This window comes from Synchiropus splendidus, chromosome 12, assembly GCF_027744825.2.
Source record: "Synchiropus splendidus isolate RoL2022-P1 chromosome 12, RoL_Sspl_1.0, whole genome shotgun sequence".
NCBI lineage: Eukaryota > Metazoa > Chordata > Actinopteri > Syngnathiformes > Callionymidae > Synchiropus > Synchiropus splendidus.
In genome coordinates this window covers 108,753-126,341 of record NC_071345.1, presented here as the reverse complement: position 1 = coordinate 126,341, position 17,589 = coordinate 108,753, and the positions used below count along the sequence as shown (strand labels likewise).

Sequence of the window (17,589 nt, the reverse complement as noted above, 5' to 3'; positions counted from 1 at the left end):
CCTGAGAGAGTACATTTTTTTTCTTAAACCCACCATCATCTCTGGAGCAGTAAATAATGATACGACATGGACTCATTTATAGCGTCTGCAAGTGCTGTCTAGAGTGGATGGTGAGGGGCGATCGTGTTGTGTGTGGTGGCCAATCCCTCATTCAGGGAAACTAAAGTTAGCATAGACGCGAGTCTTGCTTATGCTAAAGTAGATCTCTGATATTAAGTAATTACAGTAATATTATGTGATGCAGAAGTTTGTATTGCATCTCTCTGTCAAAGACTGGAATATCCAGCTTTGGCAAGATGAGCTGCAGAAGCTGGTAAATAGTTTCCGCTGAATTTGTGTCCTCGTTCTCTGAAGTAGCTGACAATCCTAATTATTTCCAAAAGGCCTCAGCTGAGGAGCCATCCTGCTGAAGAGTCTCCAGCTGACACACTTTGTCCCTCCCTTATTCCTCTATTTTTATTTTATTGTCCTCCCTTTTGTGTTTTTGACATTCGCTTCATGGAGCTGCTTGCATTCTTTTCCCTCATTCCTGTTGTCTCTGCGTCTTTGATGTTTTCTTCACCAACCCAGTGAAGCGGCGTGGGTGGGTTTTCGTCGCACAGTTAGTCAACATTAGGATCCTGTTCAAACAAGCTTACACACGAAGCACCATCATCCTACACACACGTGTGAATTGATGAATTTGCCATGAAGGTTCTGGGGGGATATATGCCGGGGATTTCTTCTTGTGAAAGGTGATCCAGTGAGGAAACTTTTCAGGATTTTGATTTGCGCTGGCTAATTCCAGGTGTTTTCGACCAGCACAAATGGCTTGGAAAAGCTGAGAGCAGTGGTTTTGGGAGAGAACTGTGTACAACCTTCTGACTCAGACTCTGACTCAGTTTGGCTGAAGGGGAAGGTTTGGTCTCGGCAAGTGCAATCATGTCACATTAATAAGGCCTGCTGTGTTGAGAAGATGCTTTCCAGCTGTATTTTGCAGACGCTTGAGAATCCAAATTCATAAACGTAGTAGCTGCTCAATAAGCCGTCACCCATGTTACAAACATTTTGGTGTCAAGTGCTTCAGAATCAAATGTATTGCCATGGTCAGTGGGGAGCCCACCAACGAGGAAAGTGTTTTGGAATAACGTCGATATGTAAACTTGTGTTAAGCTACATGTTTGTTACTTACTTTTAACCAATGGCGTCGTTGTGGTTTATAGAATGAGGGGGGGGAAATGACCATCTCTGCAAAATGTCATCAATGCTCTCTGTATTTGCATAACATGGCTAACGTTTTTGAGCAAAACAAGCGCTATTAAATTCCCAAAAGCAATGAGCGTGAAAAACAGTTGACACCTAATCTGTTATTTCCCTCTGTGGAGTAGTTGCTGCCAGAGCCCCTCCTTCTCTCGTCTTTTACATTCGTTGCCAACTGGTGAGTTGCTTAGCCGCCCGCTAATACCCACTGTCCTTATTACGTCATCTGTCAACAACTCCCCAAGGCAAACAGCAGCCAAACAAGGAAGGTGTTTGTTTAAATGCAGCCCTTGAGTCCATGTAGATAATTACATCAGGATTCATCAGATCCCTGTATGTCACAATAATGTGTCAGCTGTGAGGATGAATGGTGGAATCTCTTCTTCTCATGGGTTGTTTGTCATCACTGCAGCTGTGGAGAAACTGGGAGCTGGGAATATGATGCATCTCTTCACATCTATGAGTGAAACACATTCATTTGTGTAATCATGTTTGATCTTCGGCCTGTTGCTGTGCTCCATGACAGCCGTCACATCAAGTCTTCCCGCGCCCGCCAAGTTCCAGCCTCTGCAGTACTGACCTCGCGGATGCTAAGGGGCTTTTCACCCTGCGGATTTTGTCCCAGGTGGCCGGAGTCTGATTCACCCCCTGCTGTGCAGTCTTGCACCTCCGCGCCTCAGGCCATGTCCTTTTGTTTGGCACTAAGTGCAAAATGGAAACACACTGCGTAATATGGGCCTCTTGATATATCCATGCTACTCTCACGCCACGTAGAACAACGTGAGAGAGATTTCTGACAATCAAGGAGCTTCTGAAGAAGGACAACTCTTTCTGGCTAGAGCTAATGGCTACTCCTCATAAACGTGAGGAGCGTCTTGTTTGGTTCACTGAATTGTTCTGTCTCTGTTTGTTGGCGAGGAACATTCTGATGCCTCATAATGGTATTAAAGTTACTTTTATTTTAAAAGTCGCACTTGAAAATTTAAATCATTTGGATTCATTCATTCCAAGTCTTTTTTTGTTTGGAAGTTGCTGAATTGGCGGCTCGCACAATACAAGCGTGACCTACGTCTCTGGGGTTTACAGAAGCAAAATGACAGTGCAGTGCTGTTGTCACAGCGGGTCAGTCTGATAGGCAGTTTCCTGTTTTCTGTATGTGCCGAAGAGAAAAGTATTGACTGGAAGTAGCAAGGTAAACAGTGATGAATGTCCGCATCCTGTGCTGCTCCCGTGTGAGTGAAAGCTCTCCCGGCCGTGCCGTGAGGAAACCCCTACTGAGATTTCATTTGACATGTCTTCACTCGGCTTGCTGAATAATATAAACTCAGGAATGTTCCTCTGTCAGCCACGAGTAGAGACTGGTGACTATGGAGCTGTGCTGTCTACTCGTGCACAGCCAGATCTGAGCACTGAATAATTGATCTGCTGATGCACTGGACACAGATCGTCCGCTGCTGCAGCCTGGCCAGCTATTTTCTTGCATGTGACGGTATAAGGCCAGACAACTCAAGATTTATGATGATACCTTCTCTCATCTCCACAGTAACACTTCACATCACACGAACGTTCTTCACCTTAATCCTAGTAGAAACGTCGTGAAATGCCCTAACGGACTACCTGTACATCAATGACGGTTCGCTCTCTGAGTGGCTGGTCATGTTGTGTGCAAACCTCCATCAGCTGATAAGCTGAGAACACACACCGGATATCTGCTCTTCCCACCACAAGTGGGTCGCACGCTGCAACAAACCGCACGCCACCTCCCCTCTGAGTATGCCTCAGAGGTTACAGACTCGTGACACCCGCTGACTGTTGCTGGCTCTTGCCGACCAGTTGCTCCACTCTGACTTCATTAAGGTGGTAATGGACCCAGGGCCTCCACAGTGATTACATTGTTGAGTGATTGCAGATGAAAGGAATAGTGAGACAACAGATCTTCTGTGTGTTTCATCTCTGGATATGGTGGAGTGAAGAGCTTTTGTTGTTTGGGCGTACCTCATTTGTTGTTTCGTATACATTTGTCACGTACGTTTGTTCTAGAGTGCCTTGCAAAAGCTGCACGCCATTGGCTCGTGCTCAATAGCACATCTGCATTTGTAGTTTTTGTTCCAGATTGGCTCTTCCATTTCAGCTACCTTTCATTCTATGGTTAGCATCACTCAAGGTTGGTGTAAGTCAGGCTTTTTGGGGACACCCTGAACTGCATGCAAAACTGTACGCCCTGTATTCTCAGCAGGCCGCCCTAAATGTCCGATTATTTGTGCTTGCATTATGTCCAACTCGTGCCATCACACTGGTTTCCATGAAGAAGTTGTAATTTTGTTGAATATGACTGAAGTTTACAGAGTCACAACCCAATCAGTTCAGCGTCTTAGATGACTCGAGAGTTGTAGCTCTTCTCCAGCCAGCCCTTCCATCCCCTTTCTGACTGTTGTTGTGGTCTCTGAATGATTTCTTCTACCATTCACTGACTGTTTTTTTCAGTAATGGAATCTCACAAACACACAGAGCTACGCATCACAATCAAATTTCAAATATTTATATTGACAAAGTTATACCTAGTTGAAGTGTACGAATGGCTGCCTAGCAGAAAAGGACAAGAACTATGAAAATGATCGGTCAAAGGTGGTCATCACCAATCCCATGATGGCTTGATGACATGTGTGCACTTGTGTTTCCTGACATCAAGAAAATCTGTAGTCAAATGATTCAAGCAGAAAGTAATGTACTGGCCGTTTAAGACCAAGATAAAATGTCATCTTGCTAACGCTGTAGGTAGCCATCATCCTAGTAGGGCGTGTGGCAGTGCACTCATGTGACTTCCATTCCCTTCACTGTGGTGTCTGAGGGGTTGAACTCATCAGCATGCCGGACCCGGTAACAAGGGTCAGGATTAGCTTCTTCGACTTTCACCTTCAACAGAGGTCCCAGGTCCGGCACTTGCAAGTCCAGGCTGCTGAAATCGGATCAGCTCACAGTTGCTTTGACAGTTAGGGAGGGGGACTGAACACATGCACATGTTCATAGGAGGGGTCCCCCACTCGCCTTTGTTTTGCTGTGAAAGCTGAGAAGAAGGAATGTCTGCCTCCCAGCTGTCCTCAGTGGTGAGCTTGATAGAAGAGAGTGGTGGGGGACTCGCTAATATCCACCCATCTGTTACTGGAGGTCAGTTAGTGCAAGTGTGTGTGTTGGCTTGGATTTTTGGGTTAGGAGCGGGGTCAAACAAAAGCATTCTCCCCTCCCCTGCTCCAACTGCTTTGGCCGCATGGGTTTGTGACCCTTCATATGCAAAGTTGAACCGTTGTTCTGCTCGGAGGGCTGCTGCTGAAATCTATCACTGTGCCCCGAACCTCGCCGCCCCGGGACAATGGGGTGCAATAGCAGCACACGTGGCTCGCTAAATACATGGCAACACTATAAAGGAAGAGCGGGGTGGGGTGATGTTTGGTGTGTGTCTGTTCACAGCAGACCTGGCCACTGCCCAGTTCTGAAGCAGCAGTCGGACCTTTGACTCCTGATGCAGAAGAGAACCCTTAACAGGTTTACAGTTCTCTATGAATATTTAGCCATGTGGGTGTGTTGTCAGTGACTTCCTGTGTTTAGTTAATGTGCGCGGTGGCTGACAAACAGGAGGACTCATTGCATATATGAAAATGTGGTTTTATGAGCGGCACGCACAAGTTCTATCCGACAGGCACCATCTCCAGTTGGTGTTGAAAGAAGAGCCTTTTTAGTCATGCCCACGTGGAGGTGGACAATGTGTCCCCACTTCATTTCCTTGGCTTCGTGTCTCGGTGACCTTTGCCTGCTTGACGAAATGTGCTGTTTGAGTCACAACACAGCTGTCTGCACATGAAAAAGCAGAAATGAGTTCACCCTTCTGCGAATGTGTGTGCGTCAATGTTACTTTGCAACTTGACAGTTGAACTTGACTCTGCGAGTATCACTTTCACAGATATTATTGTCTTGATGCCCTACTGGGTCAGATGTGAGACATCGGTCAGTGTCTTTGACAGTCTGCTGAATGGTTCGTCCCATGACTGAATCATTTCTGTGTTCTCTGGAACCAAAGTGCACGTTTTATTTTCCTCGTTCCTAAGAGCCTTGGTTATCTAAACATTGCTGTTTACTTTCACCTTCTGTATTCCTTCGCTGATGTCCTGACAAGGTCATTGCACCAGAGCGTTTGAGTGAGTGACCCAGCAGACACGGGAAAGAGAACCAAATACCATGAAAGTGGCACATATGTGGTCAGATTAGCTCTGTTAGCATGTCTGGCTGTTAAAACCACAGTGAGCTGAACTCCGAGGACAGGCCTGGCCTTGAAGGCAAAAGCACTGTTCACTGACGGTCCAGGAGGCAAGTGAAAAGACAATAAAAGTTAGCATGTGTGACAGAAGCAAATTCTACTTTGCTGTTGGCTTTGTGCTCCTGTTTGACCTTATTTCTGTCTTTTACTCAGATGGATTGTCAGCAGTGTTAACCTTCTGTGTTTCCTGCAGTATTTGTGTGGTTTTATAGTATGGGTTTTTTTTGTTCAGACTCAATATTGTATTGTATTGGGACACAGCACTTTGATTTATCCAGGCATTGAGCCAGGCGCTGTGCTCTTCTTCCACATTTGATATTTCACACAGGTGTTTCCCCATTCTGATGTGCATTTCCTGTTGTTCAAACTAATTTTGCCCAGATCAAACATCTCACTTCTGTCATTGTTTGTGGTGGAAAAAAAAGTTGGTTTTGAAGTCAGTGTAGTCAGTTTTCTCAGATACATTGTGACCCAGGTCTGTTTACTTGGCTTCTGCCTTTTCTCAACACTAGTCTCAGAATGTGTTGTTGAGCTCTGTCACCTAGCTGAAAAACCATCGAAACAAAGTGAAAACCACTCCTTCTCAAAACATTGTTTTCTATGCATTACCAAAAAATGAGCCAACAAAAGTTTCTACTTGTGTATTACTGTAATAAGATGCTGTGTGCATTGTGTTCGCTGTCAATGTTCCGCTCGTTCACCATTTTTTCTCGTTTCTTGTTCATTCCCTGAAACAATAAGCCCTGTCAACACAACACCACCATTAGCTCTTTTACAACGTAATCATGCCAGCACGGTTTAAAATCCTCCGGATTATCTGAAAGGACTAGAAAACCTCCGACATACATCCCCCAAAAATGCCAGCCTTCCAAAAATATACAAACATCATTTAAAAACAACTCAAGAGCTGAGCCGATGTCAACAAAGGAACAAAAACATATTTACTAGGTCGAAGAGAGCATCATCATCCCCTTGGTTTTAAGCTTAATCCAACGCCTACGCAGCCCCCCCGCCCCCTGAAATTCACAAAGCACTCACGCCCACTTTTACGGCCCATTGTTCAGCGGAGCGGCCAAACAGCTGTGTGCAGAAGTCGTCAGTGTCTGATCTGCTTTCCAGCATTAGCTGGTTGTGATGGCGGATAATTAAAAAATGTAATTTGCTTGTAGCCTTGTTTTTTCTAGCACCTTTGGTAACAGATGGGGAAAGGGAGACATTCACGGCCGGAGAGACACCTCGGTGTAAGGCAGGGGACTTTGACTCCCCCCTGTCTGCCTCCTCCTGCATGGCCTTAGGGCTCTGGAAGTAAGGATGAGGGGCGCTTTCACACTACGGATTCTGTCTCGGGTGGGTCTGAGTCCGACTCGCCCCCTGCTGTGCAGCCTCGCGCCTCTGTGCCTCAGGCGATGTCCTTTTTTTTTCTCCTCAGACCCACGATGAAGCAGGTCTCAAGGAAGTTGTCATGAGCTGCGCGACAACCTATTTACCACCACCGGCTTAACCTTATTTCTCTGTCAGTTCTTAACATTATGAGTCGTCCTCACATCAGAAATGAACGTTTGACGAAGGTCCGCCACTACTGTAACAGAATGTGGCGTTTCACAGCCAAAACTGAACATGAAAGAGTCTCGGTAATTTATTTTACAAGGAAATAGCAGAACAAGCTGTGTAATACGGAGCGCCTTGATCGATCCATGCTGTTGAACACAGTGAGAGAGATTCCTGACGGTCGAGAAGGTTTTAATCAGTGAAGTTCCGATCCCGACGTCAGAAATGAGCAATGAATAGTCTGGTGATCTTCAGTAATATGGGGGAAGTGTCAGCGTCCTTCCTCTTCGCTGTCCTCATAAACACAGCCGAGCTCGGTGAGACCACAGCAGTAAAAATAGTTACTTTAGAGCGTGGCATTATTCATCTAAGCAAATCTGTCTGTCAATGAAATCTGATGTTTATCAGCCTAATAAAGGCGAAAACACGTGAGTTATTAAATATCTGCACACATCACGAGTCCCGGACAGCTGCGCTGTGCTGCGGCGCGCAATTTTCCTGCAGCTCCCAGCTGCACACCTCAGTGTTCTGGGAGTTTGAGTTGTTTTTGAACTATGTTGTCGGCCCAGACAGCGATCAGACCCTTTACTGCCCGGCATTTATCATGTATGGCGTTGCGCTGTACGCGTAGTTTCCAGTGTCTAGCGGCGAGTCGCCTGAGGTGAGAAGCAACCTGCTGAGAGTGTCCCGAGGCGAGGTGGGGATCAGGTCAAAACCTGACTCGCTTGTGTTGACATCTTGAACTTCTGAGCCGAAAGAGCTTTGTCTCGAGACAGTGTGTGACAGTAGTGTGAAAGCGGCCTAGGAATCAGCCCGGCCCAGTTTGTGTCCCACTGGGTTTCTGCAACTGTTTTTGATCTAAACTCACCGATCAGCTTTCGCTAGCGTGCGACGCAGATGTCTCCACAGAAAAATACTGAGGTTTTATTCTCATCAGCCAACTGACAGGACAGCTCGTGTTGAAATGTGACTCATCAGGAGGAACATGGCACCATGAATTCCGCCCTGGCAAATTACTCATGGCTTTAATCTGCCCGTGTTATTCAAGCTAATAATCCCACCAGGTGCAGACGGAGGAAGAAAGATCGGAGCGCAAAACCTTCCCACTCTCATGATATTCTGAATAAACCATCCGTGTTCACCTCAGACACGGCTGTTTGAATCGACCTTTTTCAGGTAGATTTTCTGCTCCGAAGCATACACCGAAACACCGGCTGTCCTGCCGCGACACGTTTCTGTTTCAGTCTTGTTATTGCTCTGGGGCTTCTGTGTTCTGTGTCGTTTTTCTGCTTTCTTATCCTTTTTTTTTCCTTCGCCTTCCCCTCCCCCACGCTTCCTGCTTCATACCTTTTCAATGCCTGTTCAGTTTTTTTAACAGTTAAGGTGTGTTGTCCCAATCCATTTTGCACTTGTGTGTACTTGCATTGATGAATTAAAGCATGATGGCTATCTGTTTTTTTAGATAGAATACTGGATTTAGGATAAGGCTCCAAACACATTGGAGGTACTGAGAGTGGTTGCCTGCAAGACGGTTCAAGATGTTCTGGGTTGAATGTGACCAAAACAGAGATTTGTTGGGCTAGGTTGGGTCAACAACACAATTGTGAGTCGGTTGTCAAAACGTCCCAGCAGTTGAGGCACTGCTGGTTCTGACAGTTTAGGAGTTCAAGACCAAGAGAGCTTTTACACCACAACCTGTTGCCTCTGCTGTGACACTAGGCACTTCTCGTGCCATTTTTCCTGCACTCACTCTGGCCAGCTGGGGGCGTTATATGTGGAACTGTTCTTCTATCACAAAGAAGACCAGTGACCAGTGGTTCTGTTGTTCTGTGAAAACAATTCTTTGTCAAAATCAGATGATGCAGCTGAAAAAAAATCATTTTGATCATTTCTGAAAACCTTGCATGCTTGTGTTCACACCTCTGATTTTTGAGTCAGTGGATACAGACGATGGTGAAAACCATTGGGCTGTTTGGCCTGTGAGATGAGCAAAAACCTAGTGATGCCTAAAACTAAAATGAGGAGACATCAGATCCAGACCAGGACTGAGAGCATATAGTAGTGATGATCATTTTTTTTTAAATCTGGCCAAGTCAACGTCTTGGTCTAAAAAGAGTCGTGTTTTTTTTAAACCGTTAACTCGTGCAAGATGAAGCAGAGTAGAATCCATTTTATCTCTCCCACCTTATGCTTCCGTCCATGTTTGATGATACTGCACACTTATCTCACTGAGGTTCATTATCTGGTCCCTTCAGCGAGTCCCTTCCCATGTTTTTCATCAGCCACACATTTGCATGTGCGGCCCGCTCGCTGTTTGACAGTTGGCTGGTGAAGCAGCTTTTGTGGCAGGTAACGCTTCTTGAAAGTAAATCTGCACACGTTCAAACACTCTTGCCGACGGCTATAAAAGTTGGTGAAAAGGTAATGAAACCTTTTACATTCATTTTCAGTTCCATTGGCTGGAGTGAAGCGAATCACAAAGGGTGATTATGAATGCTGAAGCTTGAGCCTTTTGTGGTGTATTGGCCCTTTTAGATCTTTGTCCTGTGCTGCCTCACACCCTCGGGGCAACAATTCATCACCTCTGCCACCCCCATTAGCACCGTCGCCTCGCCCTCAGGCAGATCATCCAGCCAACAACTGTTCTGGTCATCGTGAGGTGCAGAGTAGTCGGCCAGTAGCTTCCGATTTGTCCTGATTTACATTCAGTGGAAAGTTAACCAGGTTATTGAGTAATGTCGCCTCTGTGACCACGGGTGGCCTCATGCATCCTTCCTGTTCACCTTTCAATAGTTTCACTGTCAATAGGAACACTGCTTACAGCTACAGAGAAGACTTTTCGGAGACTATGGGCTATTTTGCAGAGCAAATGTGCCGATCGATGGCTAAAGAAGTCCAAAATCAGAGTGATGGTGTGAGTGTGGCTGAAGTAGTGGAGAACTGTGACAAGGTTTCTGGCCTGAACTTCCAAGTTATGGAATAAAATGTGAATGGATTCTTATAATAGTGGAGTCTATATGAATATAGTTCTCTCAGCCACAGAGCTAATGTTGTGTTTGGTCAAAAAAAATAATGGGAGACTGTCAAACAGGTTTGTTTTGACAAAACTGAAATCAAAAGCTGAATTTACCTTTACAGTCTTTGTCATTACTGCACTTGTTTTAAGCCAACATATCAGAAGAGGATTACACAGACGTGGATCAGCCGGCCCTATCATGCAGGCTAGCCACATTATGTAGCCCAGGTCAGAGAAATTGAAATTTGTCACCCCCAGCTGGACGGCGCTGTTTTAGAGACTGATTCGAACTCAACTTGTAATTTGTTTTTTTGGGCTGTCACCCAACCGTGGTAGCTGCGTGACTATCAGAGATCATCTTTTCTGGTTTGTGGCATTCCAACAAAAAAGAAAAGCCATAATCTGATCCTGCATTAATGTCGTCACAGCATTTTTAACACCTTAACTCTGTTTATTGTTCTCTCGCCACACTCGAGCTCAATTCAACATCGTACCCTTTCAGTGGCGCTTCAGACTGTTTGCTTTCCATCTTCCCCGCTGACAGTTTGGAGCCATACCTCTCCTGAGAGATTATAGGATGTCAGAGACGTGATCTGCCTCGCAGTAAATCTTCAAGTACACCCACGACATCCTGGCCATATGTGATCTAAACGATCGAAACATTCGGATGATGAGCAGAAAGATGTACCGTATATTCCGGACTATATGCCTCAACTGTTTTCTCGCGGTCTGAACCCTGCAGCTTATATAACGATGATGGATTTTTACGAGGGATGTTCCAATCGATCGGCCACCCATTATGAAAGGCTGATCTCGGTGTGATCGGTGAATGCAGATCACTGCCCGTCGTTGCCGATCATCACATCTGATCCCATGTGACAGCCCGCGGGTCGTCATGCGTCGCTCCTCCCTCCCTGATGAGCAGCCTTTCTCAGGTGTCGTTTTAAGACGGGATCAACCGCGACCGAATCCGCTGCTGTTTTGTGTGTGTCCGATGCACCTGAATCTGAAACTACCAAACAAACGTCCAGAGTGGGAACTTTCATACAAGCGGCTGAAGACAGCTGCTTCCTCTCCCTGTCTCTCGGAGCATCCCTCATTTTTACAGTCTAAAGAGCGTCATGCTGGCAACAATATTGAGCCTCGCCACATCAAACGGATGACATCGCCGGCATTTTATTGACCTTAAAAGCGCTCAAATGGCGCTGCTCTGCCAACAGAGGCGATCTACTGGAGGGTGAAAACAGCGCTTATATGGAAATAGGATGTGAAGAGTTCATGATGCAAGTTCAGAACATTGCTGAGATTGTCAGTTCGTCTTGGACCCGTTTTCAAAACTAGAACTAGAGGCTGGCTAGAAGTGATCTGGTAAGGCGACACCTTCCGCACTAACTCAGGCTCCTTAGTCTTCCACTGCCACTGCCATGCGCGAATGCAGCACCAATCCACTCGCTCTCATGCCTGGACAAAGCCCACTTCATCACCATAGAAGGGAAGGTGGATCATAAAACCATCACGTCCTTATCTGGTGTTTGTTGTCTGTGCTTACAAAACATTTCTGTGTCACCTCCAGCCACACAGACTTCTCACTGGCTAATGAGCTGAACATAATGGTGAGAGATTTGATCTGCTCTGTGACATGATAACGCTCTAATGTTGGTCCTCGTGGGCTTCATATTAATGCGCCGTTTTCTCCATCGGACCGGTCTCATCATGTAACGATGCCGCTGAGCTTTCATTATCAGGCCCGGCCCGTCAAGTTGACAAACTTTCCCTGCCAAAGTTTGACTGCTGCCTCGCAGAGGAGAAACACTGTTGATGTCAGCACAAAGACGGTACATTGTTCTTATGGCCCTGCACTCAGGCAACGCCCAAGTCCCTGTGAAACAATTATAAAGTGCTCTGGGTGTTGGTTGTTTCATTCATCTCTGGGGATGGGGGGGGTCACATGGGGAGGAAATTGCCGTTCCATCTTCTTTGGGTTTAATCAGAACGGCCTGGGTAAACGACCAACTACGCTGTTGTTGTTCCCAAAATTGTTGTCATTTAAAAAGACACAGATGAGTGGGCTCCATTGTTTTTGTTAAGAAATGTTGACTTAATGTCCTGTTGTCTGGGTGTTCAGGGTGTGCACGACCTTCTGGCGTGCAGCACGGGGTCCTGCGGAACACCACCGAGGCCAACAGAGGCTCCTTTCCTCCGGGGACCCTGCTGTCGTACGGCTGTGAGCCCGGCTACATCGCTGATGGACCCACAAGCGTTATATGCACCAGCACTGGCACCTGGTCTGCTGACCCGCCGCGCTGCGTCAGAAGCAATGGTGAGCTCGTCTGTCTGTCTCTGCTCATCGACGGTGAACGCATGCATCACTCGATTCCTTCCCCTCCCAGTCTGTCCGCCTCCGACCGAGCCAGAGAACGGCGGCTACCGCTGCCACCCCTCCCACTGCCTGCGCCTCGCACACAAGACTGTCATTGAGTACTTCTGCGACGAAGGCTACACGCTGAAGGGCGACTACAAGTTCCTCACCTGCCAGAACGGAGAGTGGGACGGCCCCATGCAGATCAGCTGCCGACTCGCTCAAGGTCAGTCGACTGCTTGGTAGAATTGGTTTTGTGTTTGGCACTGTTGAACTTTGTCTTTCACTTCATTACTCTTTCACTTCTCATGGGAATATGAACCCTGCCTCCATAAACATTTTGATAATGACGGCAGATAATTGATTTATAATCCTCCGTACACAGAAAGTACAGTATGTTTGGAGCTTAACAAATATTTGGCTGTAAAAGGTGAAGGAGCTGCGTGACTCCTGTCCTTGGGTTAAGCTTTTGCACTAATCTCTTATGTAACTCGTATTGTTTTAGCTAGCTTGGATTGCTGATGCTATGGTGGAGATGATGTTGTTTTCACAGCTGCGCTCGGTCTTGATGGTTCTTGCACTACAATTGGTTTGTTTGCTTGCAGACAAGGAGCCAAGCTCACCGCAAGGAATCCCTGCTGTGTCCATCGTGGTGTCCACCACCAGCTCGGTGATTCTAATTCTGCTTCTAATCGTCCTCTTCGTCCTTGTACAGCCCAAGCTCAAGTCCTTCCACCACAGCAGGTAAAAACATCTCCTCGCTCACCTTTTGAAGGCGCTAAAGCTTACAGGTTCTGATGTTAGCGCCATTTAGGAAGGAGTTAAAAATGAACACATTGTGTGTAAGTGTGAAAGAACAGTGTGGCAGTGGAGGCAGTTTTGCCTCAGGTGAAGCAGTCTATTTATCACAAATGAAAACTGTCTTCAAGCCTGACAACTTGTTAAACTTCCCTGATTGGTCTGCTCCAGCAGCTGTACGTCCGTCTGACCTCCGCAGCGCTGAGATTAAACCTGCCTGAAATGGCATCTGGCATGGCCTTGTTGCACCTCACCACCTTCCCTCAGAACGCTCACATGTCTTCTTTAATGTCACAATCGATCCTGTGGGCTGAATCCCGGCCGAGGTCACACCCAAGACAGCAAGTTCAGTCGAAACTTGCTTTGTATCAAGTCCTCCATCTGCAGACCGAGCGCTAGTTTAGCCAGTCGCATATTTAAAGTACCTGAGAAATGAACGTTAATGCCCGTAATCCAATCCGAGCCCTGCCTGGCTCTGCGCTGGTTCTGATAAAAGGCAGCAGAACGGTTTGATGTAATGCTCATTGGCACGCTGGTTAATTGTGTAGTCAGCCTCAGGGCTTAGGGCAACCGGCGATAAAGGGTGCCTGTGCTAATCGCCTGCTTCTTCTGTGAGACGTGACACCCATGACTGCCGCTCAGAATTCATCCCTGGCTTCGTCTTTCTGCTCCTCCGTCAGGAGAGAACAAGGGGTCTCTGGGCAGTCGGGCTCCATCATGGTTGAGGGGGTCCAGGTGACGCTCCCCTCCTACGAGGAGGCCGTGTACGGAAGCGGTGGACCGTGCGAAGCCTCGGGTCCTCCATCCCCTCCTCCACCACCTCCTCAGGCCCCTCCAGAATCCCGAGTGCCCATCGTCCTCTCAGAGGGACTCCCTCAAGGGGCCACAGGCGGTGTGGGCCCCAGCAGAACCCGCCACCACAGAGACTATGACTTCTGCCTCCCTTCCACCTCCTCCTCGTCCTCGTCCTCACCCCGCCGCCACGCAGAGACAGTGCTTGTTCACCAGGCCCCCTGTTTTTCCTCCTCATCGTGGGCCAGAGAGCACCCTGGCGGCGCCTGTGCAGCCCCGCTACCGCTCCGCAGAGACTCTGAGAGCAGTGACCAACACAGTCTTCTCTCCGTCACCTCTATGGATGAGTTTTCTGATGGTAAGACATGCAAGACACATCGAACATAATTACAATGGAGTAAGTATCGGGATTGTTGTCGCCACACATCACAGTAACCATGACTATGTGCCTTCACATGACCTTGTCCGGACAGTAGCCAACACACCGTGCTCATCAAAGCAGAACATGTGAAAAGTACTGTTGGCTGAAGAAATAAAATACCTGTTCAAGAGTGATCTACTTATATAATCTGCATTCACTTAGGTCAGCAGGAGTCCAAAAAAGGGCTTTTCATTCACTCATGAAATGTTTTTTTGTTCAATAATGGAATGATACATACTCGCTGACTAACTTGGTATCAAAATGAAGTGTCCTAAATAATTCTCATCATTGTAGCCCACTAGATGGCATGCTTTGTGCTGACATATATACTGACAATATATATTATACATACACACACACACACACACACAGCCTTTCAATGAAACCTAACATCGTGTTCAAACCGAGAGCGCCACCTACACTGTTTCGTGATGCCTCATCAGCCCATCTGGAATCCTTCGAAGCAGCGTAAATGAACCTTGTTCGTAAAACAAAAGTGAGTTCATCTCTGTTTGTCGCTGTAACTCACAACCTCCCGATCCTTTGAGGACGCGTGAATATGGTCAATATTTGTTGAGCAACAGATTGTATTCAATTATTTTGGAACGACCTTGAAGTGGATGGTTCTGTGTTGGAATGAGGGACTTGAACTTGGTTGTTCTGCAGTACGTGGTGAAGAAAGTTGTGTTGCTCTCCCAACGTCCACTTCCTCCTCGGAGAGACCAACGTCTGCTAATGATTATTTGTGGTGATATAATGACAGAGAGTGTGGTGGGTGGTGGTGTTCTCCTCTAACGTCTATTTCCTCTGCAGATATTCCCCTGCTGAAGGAAGCATGAAGCCTGCCAGCCGGCCATCAGCAGCAGAGCATCCACCCCACCCCAGCTCACCTCACCCCGTCCCTGTCTCTCACTGCTGACCGGGACTGTCCGTGGCTGTCACTTCCACCCCCCCACCCCGCACTCTGCCAGCAGCCAGCAGGGGATGAGACTAGACTCCTATACCTCCTCAAAGCCATCGGCAAGCAATGACAGACAACTGGGTGCCTGCTCAGTAATCGTCTTCTGTACGAGTGAGAAAGTTGTGAACCACCATCAAACGCTGGCCGCCTCCCCATCAACACCGAGGCTTCGTGAAGAGAAGGCCGGCAACAGAGACGACTTTGTCTGGGATTACTGTGAATACACAAAACACACGTTTGCTCCTGGCGCTGAGGGCGTTTGGAATCGTCTTCCTGCTGTACTTGAAAAGTTGTGAGTGGCGGCAGGGTTTTCTGGCCCGATTTGTAAATGCTGCATGTTTGTTTTTCTTTCAAGCTTTTCTTTTTGTTCTTCGCTGTCTCAGCACGGACGGTCCGCTCTGTATGAAGCATGAAGTCTCCACCGACTCTTCAGCCAGCTTCTCTGTTGACACCGCAGGAGCCGCTAATATCACACACCGTGTCAGCGCCGCACCTACTCGTCAGGCTTTCGTCACGGCCGGAATTAGAAGGTGCTGCACGTCCAGCCAGTGATTCCCAGAGCGAGGCTATTCTGGCTCCACTTGCACATGCCGAGTGTTTAAACCACGGCTGACTCACACAAGCCAAAGTCGACATGCGTTATTTGGTAAATATTCTTCACGCTTTACACTTACGTCATACGAGGCAACCAAACCCTTTCAACAAACTTGGCCACAAAAATCTTTAACCATAGGACCTGTTCAAGTGTTTTCGTCCGTTATTCGTCAAGTCAAGAGTGTCATCTGGAAAACTCTGTGTCTTATTTATTGTACCCATAAGCAGATGAGTGGACCCTTGCTCAGTCTTAAACACAGAAACGAAAAGAAATCACCAACAAGACTAGCATATTTATTCTGTTAAAATATTCTTGTCCCGTTGAGCGAGCTGTAAAAATGTCTTAAAATAACGACTCAGCTAGCTTATTGCAACAGTGCTAACTAGACGTGAGTCGCTGTTGATTTTGCAGTGTCATTTAGCAATACGAAATGAATAGCGCCGATGCTAATGCTGACTCTTCTGTGTTGTTTGTGTGGCCATGCAAGGGGCCTCCATTTTGGATCGACTTTAACAAGTTAGCTTGAATTGAATTTACTTAAAAAGAGTAAAAAATGCGACAACTGATGGGTTACTAATCCGATAGCTAGTGTGCGTCTGTTGCATTCCTTCCTCGTCCAGCTCCTGCCAGTTTGTTGAGCAGTCCGTTATACCATTTTACGGGCTGCACATCTTGACATGAGCCCGTTCGCTTCATGCTAACATGCCATCGCCACTGTCCCGTTGACCCCGACTTGGCTGGCAAAGTCTCCCCACAAGACCTGCACCTACTTTCATGTGATCCCCAAATGTGTGTTTGTGTGTGTTATTGACACAACTGCAGCTGGTTGCAGTGAAATAATGAGCTCAGATTGAATCCCTTCATTAGTCGTTTTTTTTTTTTTTTTTTTTTAAATTGCCCCTTTGCTGGATGAGCCGGTCACCGTTGTAACAGCGCGGCTGTAATGGATCCCGAAAATGACTTTTCGAGAAAGGAATGCTTTATTTCACATTTGTGTTGTTAATGCAAACAGATTGTTGCCTTAGATTTGTACATTCTTTTTCTGTCTTGTATATTCTGTAGCCTCCTCGCTGGTTGCTTTTCAATATGTTCAGTTTATTCCCCAAAGGCCTTACTCCACATTCTTTTTCTATTCTATGCATAAACTTGTATGTTTATCGATGAGTTTGTTGTGGACACGACTGAAAGAATGTCCATTATCTCTGCTTTTCTTTCAGGCTACTAATGATGGACGTTTAAGCACCAGAAATCTCTTCACTTTTATTTTTCTAACTGGCATTAAAGGTGGCTGATGTTTGTGTTAGGAGCGCCGTTGTACGGCGTTGCTTCCCCAGGTTGAGAGAAAAAAAAAACTTGAGTTCAATGCTTTCGGATTTTCCTCTGTACATGGCAGTGGGTGTGAAAATAGTAATTTAATATTTGTATAAAGTTTTAATTTAATTTTACAGTGTGTATATAACTTTCTAATTAAAGCTTTCTTTTGAATGTGCAAGATGTCTCACTTATTTCACCTTTTTAAACCAACTTTCTGTCTAAATATTTGGATAAAAG

General features: G+C 46.6%; 1 protein-coding gene across 1 annotated transcript in view; it reads left to right on the top strand.

The window, feature by feature from the left end:
- Nucleotides 1-17,530, top strand: part of susd6 (sushi domain containing 6) — a 29,156-nt gene extending 11,626 nt beyond the window's left edge. Inside the window, exons 3-7 of the mRNA XM_053880427.1 lie at nucleotides 12,238-12,432; nucleotides 12,503-12,697; nucleotides 13,077-13,215; nucleotides 13,950-14,419; nucleotides 15,296-17,530. Of these exons, the coding sequence (XP_053736402.1) occupies nucleotides 12,238-12,432; nucleotides 12,503-12,697; nucleotides 13,077-13,215; nucleotides 13,950-14,419; nucleotides 15,296-15,321 (1,025 nt within the window). The 3' untranslated portion in view covers nucleotides 15,322-17,530. The remainder of the gene's footprint in view (nucleotides 1-12,237; nucleotides 12,433-12,502; nucleotides 12,698-13,076; nucleotides 13,216-13,949; nucleotides 14,420-15,295) is intronic.
- Nucleotides 17,531-17,589: the final 59 nt, after the last annotated feature.